Source organism: Notothenia coriiceps, unplaced genomic scaffold (assembly GCF_000735185.1).
Source record: "Notothenia coriiceps isolate Sejong01 unplaced genomic scaffold, NC01 NC01_scaffold00000339, whole genome shotgun sequence".
NCBI classification, from domain to species: Eukaryota; Metazoa; Chordata; class Actinopteri; order Perciformes; family Nototheniidae; genus Notothenia; species Notothenia coriiceps.
Window position 1 is genome coordinate 482321 of NW_011333040.1, and position 10550 is coordinate 492870.

Sequence of the window (10550 nt, forward strand, 5' to 3'; positions counted from 1 at the left end):
CATGCCAGGCCTGTAAGTGGCGCTGCTGCCGCCACAAAATACACCAAAAGCAGCGAAGAAGACTCCGGAGCATGGTTGCCCTTCTGTTTATTCTCCGCGGTGGACGGCGTGTTCTCCTGCTGTATATCTCTCAGGTAGTCCACCAGCAGATGAAAAACACCCACCTCTCGGCCTCTTCCAAGGGACGAGGGAACCGTGCGGCAGTTTCCGTTAAAAAAAATGTTCCGCCGGTCAACATGTCCGTTAAAGTTTAAATCTTCCGTACAAAATTAGAAAAGTGCCGGTCTGAGGTCTTCTTTGTTATTTATTGAGCTTTAAAACAAATTGATAACGACTCTGTTCTCAGTATAATAATATAAAATATTTAATAAACGGTGCCTGCCTCTCTTTTCCTCCCCCTCTTCTGACAGCCCAGCAGCAGCAGGAGACGTGGGGAGAGGGAGGCGGGCTATTTCATCGTTATCAGAAAATGATCATATAGGGCTACACACGGAGCCGTTGGACCCCCAGAGCGTTGCGTATGCCGGTCTACCCACCTTGGGACCCCCCCCACAGAGCGGAGCAAGGCAACGAAACTTAAAATAATAAGCAGCATTTTACGGCGCGCTATGCATGGGGCCGCCTTGAGGGGGTTTCCCGACATGTCGTTTCAGTAAATTAAAGGGTTTTTCATGTTGTCGTTGCTGTGGGACCTTTTAATACCTTGGAAAATGCCGTTTAATACTTTTTAATAGCCTTAATTTTCGCTAAATTGATTTATCAACTTTTAATACTTTTTAAGACCCCGCGGACACCCTGCTGCATGTCACTTACTCAAGTACCCGTGACATGAGAGCCGCGCAAGTTTTCCTTTTGTAGCAAATAGCAAAATAATTGTAACATGACGTGTTTGAGTTCATTTGCCTACTTAATATCGTCCTAAAAAAAAGAAATTGCACGTCCTGCGATGTGAATATTGCTTATGCGCATAACGCGATGATCGTCACGACATATCATGCAGCCTTATTTCAAACTCAACCCTACTTTGTGTTCATATCCGTCTTTCTGTGTGTGTGTGTGTGTGTGTGTGTGTGTGTGTGTGTGTGTGTGTGTGTGTGTGTGTGTGTGTGTGTGTGTGTGTGTGTGTGTGTGTGCGTGCGTGCGTGTGACCTACCGTTGTTCCTGTCCCTGAGGTGGTCTGTGTCGCGGACGGTGTTGATGGAGAGGTTGTTGATGACACTGCCGGGGGTCACATAAGGGTCGGTCTCAGGGTCAATGTTGGGGTAACCTTTCCAGGGCTCCCCGGGTCGGAACTCTGCAACAAGAAAAACACAGACGGGGATTAGAACATGTCAACGGGAACACTTTGTTTTTATTCGTTTGGTCCTAGAAAAGCCTGTGTGTTGTACCTGGGGGCCAGGCGACAGTGTTTCCAGGGGGCAGGGGGGAGTTGGCACGGGGTGGCCAGCCATCTCCCACCGAGCCCATTGATTGGCCGGGAGGACTCAGGGGAGACGGGCCAGGAGACAGGAAGTTGTAGAAGGGAGAGTCCTCCAGACGCAGCCCAGACGACATAGCACCTGAGGGCGGAAACAAAGACATAGATCAGGATACAGACACACACACACACACACACACTCACACACACACAAAAACTCATTTGTTTGGTTATTCATATTCATGTCAGAAATCTTTATTCATCCCAGGGGGAAAATGTTTTTATGACAGTTTACATTAAGTGCATAACTAATATTTTACTGAAATGTATTTTAATGTTTAATGCTTTGAATCCAAACACCTTTTTGCCAAATTGCACCTCGAGTTTGTCGGGCAACTTTGTTTGCAATTGTTTCTACCCCAGAAGTTTGAGATTCCCTCTCATAGGTAGACCAGCCCCCCATAAAAAGAACTCTAATTGCACTTTCAATATCAACAAAACACAACGTTTTTTTCTGTACCAGATTTGCTGTCCTGCTCCAGAGGGTCAGTAGACCAAAGTTTCTTCATTCTGGACTGGGGCGGCTCTTTGTAGCTCATAGCTCCACCGCCACTACCTCCACCAACACCCATGTCCAGGGGTACATTCATGTTAGAGTTCAAGCCTGAAAACAGAAAGGAGACAAGAAATTCAGTCTCTCCATATTTAAAAACATAAAGAGTATAAAATAAAGGTAAATCAAGTCAAATATCGACTCCTCAATCAGGGGACATATACTGATTTAAAATGTTGCATTTATTATCAGCTAACGTACTTAAAGGGAAGTTGCTGAAGGATCCAAGAGAAGAAGCATCCTTCTGCATGTCAGGGGCATTGTGGGACATGTAGTTATCCATGTAGGGTTTGTGTGGTGGAGGCGGTTTCATCATGGAGGGGTCCAGGTGGCGAGGCGGCTGCATCATCGACGGAGACGAACCAATAGGACGAGTCTAAGGACAGGAAGTAAGGAAGTCAGACAAAACCATTACAAAAGAAAACATTGAGACACTTCTGGTTCATGAAATACAAATGATTAAATGTTGGTTTTAATGAAGCACATTTTTAAACAAACACACACCTGTTCACTGGGTCGTCCCACAGGCATGGGTCTATGGCTCTGAACTTTCTGCTGCAGCTGCTGCTGCTGCTGCTGCTGCTGCTGCTGCTGCTGCTGCTGGAGGAGAAGACGCTGCAGGCCAACAAAAAAGGAACATGTTGATAAAAGCAGTTTGCTGATGTTTCTGCATCTCTGGTTTGCTTTAAGTATGTTTTGTTCAGCAAGATAATATCCGTATCTATATCAACACCAATTTTAATTGTTGAAGTTTTAACACATTTCGGTGTTTTTGGACTTCTTTCTGAGTCACACTATACTGCGAGGCAACATTTCACAAGGCTCACTGCTGTGTGTATTTGAGTGCAGATACAACTTGTTTGTGTGGCTCTACCTGTAACTGGTTGATCTGGCTGAGCTGTGACAGCTGGTTGAGCTGGGAGAGTTGGTTGAGCACAGCGACCTGCTGAGGGCCGAACAGAGGGTTCAGACCTCCATTACCTCCCGGGTACTTCAACAGGGATGGAGGCACCTGAGCACAAAACAACATATTTGTTTAACAGGGTTCATACACTTTTTCACCAATGATTTTCAATGACTTCTCCAGGACCTTTACCTCATTTTCCATGACCAAAAAAAGTACTCTTTCTCAGCGGTACCACTGAAAATGGTTGATTTTAACATGGAACAGGAAAATAAGGTCTGCATATGAAACATGTTGTGTCTATCTAAAACAAATCAAATGGTAGGCTTACTAGCTTCTACACGCTAAAGCAACTCAAATCTCTCACCAGCTAAATACCTCGTCAGTTGCCATTTTAAGTTTCATTACTATACGATATTTATTATTATTATAGTATTACTATTTCGGTGATTAGATAAAATATAAATTATATTTGATGCAACTTTAGTTACATTTCCTTGACTTTTCCAAAACTTTGGGAGAAATATAGTTTTCCATAACCTTTCCAGGGCCTGGAATTAGCATTTGCTACGAGAACCTATCCTCTCGAGAGGTTAAGTTTACGCATGCTCTCGACAACAAGGAGATAATTATACAACGAGTCCCACCTGAAAGTGGAGCACGGAGCTTAAGACCCTGTACCTCCGGCAGTAGTATAACAACCTAGACCAGCGGTAGACCGTCTAACCTATCCAACCCTCCTCTTGCTCCAAATCCTACCACAACTACCCAGAAAAGTCGTCCAGCTCGAGTCGCTACCATACTACGCATCACGCAAGATACGACGAACACTCCCCAAGGCACCCCTCTATATACGTGACATATAGGACTATGTCTCGTTAATAGTCATATATTTTCTCAGGACCCCCGCGAGCCGTCCACTCACACCGCTCCTCCTTGTCCCACAACCAAAAATACCCAGAAGTCGCAGTCTGAAGTGTTACCATAAGATCGCCCAAGTGTGTAAATAGACCGTTAAGTATAAATTAAAGAACCTTTGGAACGTTATGTTGTTTTTACTAATTTAATAAAGACTTCACTAAACACGGACAGACGAACACACACACACAGCAGGAAGAGACTCTTACATTTGGGATACTCCCCACCGGTCGTCGCATCGTGTCCCGGCTCACACGGGGTCAGCGTCTAGGGGGGGGTTGGGGTGGAGGCGTTGGTTCACGGAGTTGGAGTACGGTGGGAGTCCCATTTTGATGGTATGGACGAACCAGAGATTCTATACGTAACGTAGATGACGAGTAATCAAGTTTACAACAGGCACCAAACTAAACACACAAATAAGGTTTTTACACTTCACTGGAATATATATGTAAATTTCGTCTCCCAAGAATGCCAGTAATTTTTTTTGGACCTTTTCAGTACCTNTGTCAATGAATTAAAAGTAAATATATATAAGTTGTCATGAACACATCTGTCCATCAGAGTGCTGCTGTGCCTCCTGTCATCATTAATGGACGTCTCTTTAAAATGACCGCTCAGAGGAGAGGAGTTCTCATTTCTCTAACCGCCTGCTGCTTCCACTCCTCTCTCCTCGGTTCCCCTCCTCAGTCCTCCGCTCGCATCTCCTTCGGGCGGCACCAAGTCTCGAGGAGAGGAGTCGAGGATAGGAGTCGAGGAGGGGAAATTTGAGTATTGAGAAACCTCTATAGTCCGTGTCAACAGGAGTGACAGTCCGCACACACACAAGACCGCAATTATGGCAGAAGCAAAAAAGCCCAAAATATATAATTTTCACTCCGAGTGGGAGTATGATTATTTTGTTATCTATTTCAATTCAAAGTCCATCTGTCTCATCTGCAATGCGAGCGTGGCTTTATCGAAGAAGGGTAATTTAGGAGCGGCATTTCAAAACTGCACAAACGCTACGAGACAGAATTCCCTCCTAATTCTTCCAAAAGGGGAGGGGCCTGAAAGGACAGCTAAATGCACAACAGTCCATTTTCACCAGGCCCAACAACAAGAGCAAGGCTGCAGTGCTTATTGTAGAAAAAATGGTATAAGAATGCAAACATTAAGATCTGTTCTGTTTAAATTGATTATAGTCTATTATCAATTCAGGTTAAGAAACTAGTGTTGCTTGCATCCTATTTTAAAAGCATTTCTTTTTATACTCTAATAAAATGCAACAAAAAATGGGTTTGATTCGATTAATTTTGTCTTTTTTATTGCACTTTGGCAGCAGATTCCTAAAGCCTAATTTATACTTTTGTAGCAACACTATTTTTATATAACGGCAAAGAAAGCGTTCAGAGTCTTTTCTTTTTTTCCTGTGTCATATGTGGCAGCACTGCCACAAGTTCCTCTTCAGAGAGGGTCTTCAGTACAGGTGGCAATATTGTCACCTGCCTGCGCTCATCTCTGAAACCAGACCATGTCAACAGGCTGGCGTTTCTTGCAAAAAGCCCTACCAGCATTTGCCATGGTGGTCAAAACATTTTTATTTGGTCTTAGATTGTAGTTCAACATTTATTTCCTGTTACTTCTGGACCATGACGGTGGGCCAGCCTTCAACGTTTAACTGAGTGGAATATGTGGAATATGTTTTACCAAAATGTTGGCTATGTTAAGGAGTTTTCAGTCGGTTGTGACAGTGCACTGCAACATATTTGATTTATTTTTATTTATCATATTAATATATGTTTAGTATGGTTTTGAAAGTGCGCTCCAACATATTTTTTGATCTTGTTTATTGGTAAAATATTATTTGTTTTAAAGTTCAATAAATGGTCAATGAATAATCGTCAAAATAATCGTGATATCAATTATTGACCCAAATAATCATGATTATGATATTTGCCATAATCGCACAGCCCTAGTTTGTACTTGTTTAACTTTTGTCTAGTTTCTGAACAGATATGATCAGCTGTGAGCTCTGAGGGCTAACAGCTGATATTTTGGTTTTGTGGTTCGCATTGAAGATGACCTCAGCGTTGCTTCGCCCGCAGAACAGCCGATCGCCTACCAAGGCCTAACCATACCGTACTAAGCCGTGCGAGGCCCTGCAGTGGAAAAGCGCCATCAGAGGAAGAGAAGCAAGCCAAACAAACCTAGGGCAGCTATTTAAGGGGATGACTCCATTGTATAATTACAAATCACTTGTAAAAGTTCCTTTTTTTTTATAATAACAATCAAGCATATTTAAGCATATTTAATTTGCTGTTATTGATTAGAAATTATATATTCTTAATAAGAAATCCTAATGATGAGATACAACATGCTAACATCCCTTTCTGTAGACCACAATGCAGTACGTGAGAACCCCCACTGGGGGGCAGCACAGGGCTGAGAGACGGCAGAGAGACTCAGCTACCTTAAGATCACCACAATGGCAGAGAGTATTATTTAACCTTTAACTGGTAAAGTTACTTTTACGTAGTAGTTCAAAATAGCTAGATTTAGCTAAAACTGTGCACATTTTGGTTCTTGACTGCAGTAAACTGACTGCAAATAAAATTGTCTGTTCATTATTTTAAAACTAAGTTTTGTTTCCTTGTTTAAATACATACAAAGGAGTTTGTATCTTCATGGTTGAATGCACTTATTGTAAGCTGCTTTGAATACAATTGTTAGCTGAATGTATCTAATGTATAGCATATTTACAACTCATTCATTGTTGCTACAACCCCCCTTTTTCTATTTGAGCTTGGTGAAACACAGCTGCTGTGTTCCTGAGATCCTTACCCCCAGCCCCATTCGTACACCTCGGTAACTTTGATGTTTCTGCATACCTTGTCATAGTAAGAGCCACGGTCCATGGGAGAGTCCTTGTGGAGCTGGTGGCGAGACCCGGGGTTCTTCCCCATCCCTCCGTTGTAGTCTCCCATGCCGCCCATGTCCATACGCTTGTCCTGCACTATGCCTGCTCCCGTTTTCATGGAGTCGTCAGGAGAGTCTCTCTGCATGGCGGGAAAATGGATTCGAAAAGACCAAAGATGAATACAATCGCTGCTTAAAAAATATTTTAACAGCCATTTTTCTTAATATATGCTGAATTTAAAAGTAAATGAGAGGCAACAGAAGAATCATTAGAAACAGGACTTACAGAGAAGTTCATACTGTTGAACTGGTTGACGAACGGCCTCATCCAGGGCTCATCCTGTTTGTTGACTGGTTTGTTCATCTGAAACATAGTAAGACAAATAACCAATGGTTCAACTGGCTGCTAATGCTTCCAGTGTCTTCAAGTGTTTCCGAAGGGGGAAAAAGATATGATAATTTCAGAAACAAAATAAAATCCATTCTGCAAAATAAAGACGACGGCTACAATTACTTTACAAAGGATGTGCTTTGCTATTTAATATCAGGTGTTCTGTGAGAGTAGGGATCTATGTTCTCATGCTACAGACGCGCTAATTCGATGTCAACGTACCTTGCTGGACACTTTATGCTTGTAGCTCCAGGTGTTTTGGTCGTGGGATCTGTTGTCCTGTTGGCTGTTGCTCCACATGCCGATCTCCACCTCCTCTTCCTGGTCCCAGCTGTTGCCCTCCCCTCCTCCCCACGTCTCCATGGGCTTGGGACCTGGAGCTACTAAGAAGGAAAGGACAGAGGAAGAAAGTGAACACCAACGAGAGATTGTAAACATTGCTGTTGGAAAACTAAAAAGATGGATGACTGGCGACTTAATAGAAATACTTAATGACTCCAAATAAATGCTTCAAACAAAGAATGTGTGCTCCTACCAGGCTTGTGCTGTCCGCTCCATCCAGGCGCAGCGGAGTCTCTCTTATCTCGGCCGGGCTCCTCCCAGGTGGAGTTGGTCTCCATGGGTTTCCCCCAGGCAGACGTCCCGTTGTCCACTTTTACAGGTGGAGGAGCGGGAGGCTCCCACGTCGAGGACTCCTTCTTCTTGGCGTACGGCTCACCCCAACCTGGAGGAGAAGAGGGCAGTACCCGTTAGAACAAGGGTTCCCAACCTTTTTACCCAAGAGCCCCCCCAAATGACTCCTGTTGGAAGTATATATATATATACACGATTATGGTGCTATTTCTTAACAATATCTGTAAAACCAATTTCTTTTGTTGAACCTGCAGGCTGGGATATCATTGCAGCTCCACTATACTTTATTAAAAATTGTCTTTTTTAAAATCATGTTTGGCCAAATATTGTGCTTCCTGCGATTTGAACATTGTATTAGTCCATATTGCGATTTACATAGCATTTGGATTTACTTTGCAGACCCACTCCCCACATCTCATTAACAATGCTGCTGCAAGTTGACATCGTTAGTTTCCTGCTGGAATCAGAGAACAGAGCCCTGCTCCTGTCTCTGGGGAACACGGCGTTAACTTGTTTATATAAGTGTTGTTTACCAACTCTTGTGTGTGCACGGACCCCTGTGCACCCTAAAAAAGTGCGCGTTAGAAAGTCTCCCGTTTCAGCTGACAACTCAGACGTGCTCCAGAAAGCATTTCGGGAGATGCCAGGGATACCTCCCCGTAAAAATAGGACATATCACGGGGCGGCCTCAGGCTCCAGTGTCCCTCATGTGACCGGGCATGCTCCAACACAAGTACTCGCACATGACAACAAAAAGAAACATGCACACTGAGCTAAACATACATGCAGTAGCACATTTGCTGTACACTTAAAACAGGAGTACGTACGCGTTTGCACAGATGCAAACACACATCAATAGATAAACAGTAACCTTAAACTGAAGTTGTAAAGACTTTAAAAAAGATTATTTCTAAAAGAGAATCGGCGTTCAAGTACAATTTTACATTTGCTTAGATTCTTTTAAGTTTTTTACTCTAGTAACACATCTGTAAATATATATAAAATGTTATCAGCCTAATTTCCCTTACATATTTTTCTATTAAAAGGATAGTGTGTTTGTCTTCATTTCTTTTTCATTTCATTTTTAATATTGTAAATCTACATCCTGGTCCTTCCTCTCGTTACAGTCGTGAGCTGCTCTGCTCTGCCCCACCCTTCCCAGTTTGCTGCTCCAGTTAGCTCACTCGACAGCAACCTCAAATAACCCCAACCCCCCCCCTCCCCCCTTTCAACAGAATCGCTGTCTTACTCATTTTACTCTTCCCCGTCTTACACTGGAACTACTCCCATTACCAAGCCAAGACCACCTCCTCTGCTGCTCATTGCTCCCCTTTTTATCAAACCAAACAAAAGCCAGTGTTTCTACAGCAAGCCCGAATTGGCGGGTGAAAGAGAAAAAAAGGGAGGTGGAAAAAACGAGAAGAGAAAAATCGATGCTCTTAGCATTCCAAAGGGATGACTCAACCAGCTTTACAAAGAGCCTTCAACATAGACAACACCGTAGGGAGATGGGGGAGAGTGTCTGTACGAGATTGTTTTCTCTCCATGTGCTGTGCAGATTGTATATGCTATTGAATACATATCTGAATCCACAAGTTTTAATTGTTTGTACTGTCCAAATCCTTTTAAAACCAGCTGTCTCAAAAAGAGAGTGGGTGGAAATTGGGGATTTGTATTCTATTCAAGGCTGCACCATTCAGACACTCGTACCATTTCAGATACTCGCTAATGTCCTAGCATTAAAACATGAATCTCAATATTGCTCAAAGTAAAACATCTGTAATCTGCATGCTAATCCACCCGCAGTCAGTGCATGTTATCTGAGGTGTGCATTTGAGAGTGTGCAAAACTAAGGAAGCAATTGAAAGGCTGTCATTCAAGTGTGCAGCGATGAAAGTATCCCTGCAGGCTAACAACCACTGAAACGTGTAATGACAAAACATTTGGTAATTTGGCTGCAACATCTAGTCGGGGAAAACACGAGAAGGTCTGGCTCAGCCATTTTAGAATAGTACACAAGTGCATGATGGGTGTAAAAAAATGTTGTGCGTAACACCACACCTTTTTGTGATTTCATAGTTCTGTTAACGATTGAAGCTAAGGAGTTTAAGTTTTGGTTATTCAATACCTTTTATTCTATGTAACGCATAGATTAATAATGCATATGGATACAAATAACAGCTGATTAATTTGGCTTCATCTGGCTTCTACCTGCGCTGTGTCAAACATACAGGTGTGAACTGTACGTGCCTTAAAAATCTGTGCATACATATTTTTATTCTATTCAAGGCTGCACCATTCAGACACTCGTACCATTTCAGATACTCGCTGATGTCCTAGCATTTTTACATGAACCTCAATATTGCTCAAAGTGAAACATCTGTAATCTGCATGCTAATCCACCCACAGTCAGTGCATGTTATCTGAGGTGTGCATTTGAGAGTGAGGCCCGCATCTATGGGGCCTGTGCTTTCTCCTAACACCCCTTCGACCGCATTACGCCCCTTGTACTGGCATGCGGGCGCGTGGTGGCTCTGTCTGCGCTCGATGGGGGCCACGAGGCGGCGTGTCAGTTCGATATCGTCGATTTGACTGCATGTAGTGAGGAATCCTTATCCCAACTCCCTTTTCCCATGGTTCATCCTTTGTCTCTACGCTCTCCGCCGTGTGTGTCCCTCTTTCCAGGGGTAAGTTGACTAAACAGTCTCATCCTCGAACCAGTAGCCGATGTGGTGAATTACTGTTGGAAAGTGACGAAGGAATGCAACAACGGTGATGA

The 10550-nt window shown here is 43.2% G+C and overlaps 1 protein-coding gene across 1 annotated transcript in view; it reads right to left on the reverse strand.

The window, feature by feature from the left end:
• Window positions 1–10550, reverse strand: part of LOC104949739 (trinucleotide repeat-containing gene 6A protein-like) — a 29704-nt gene that overhangs the window by 11949 nt on the left and 7205 nt on the right. The window contains exons 8-17 of the mRNA XM_010776152.1: window positions 7674–7862; window positions 7361–7521; window positions 7034–7111; window positions 6720–6887; window positions 2905–3042; window positions 2535–2645; window positions 2232–2406; window positions 1938–2081; window positions 1389–1559; window positions 1154–1294 (exon numbers count right to left, since the gene is read on the reverse strand). Of these exons, the coding sequence (XP_010774454.1) occupies window positions 1154–1294; window positions 1389–1559; window positions 1938–2081; window positions 2232–2406; window positions 2535–2645; window positions 2905–3042; window positions 6720–6887; window positions 7034–7111; window positions 7361–7521; window positions 7674–7862 (1476 nt within the window). The remainder of the gene's footprint in view (window positions 1–1153; window positions 1295–1388; window positions 1560–1937; window positions 2082–2231; window positions 2407–2534; window positions 2646–2904; window positions 3043–6719; window positions 6888–7033; window positions 7112–7360; window positions 7522–7673; window positions 7863–10550) is intronic.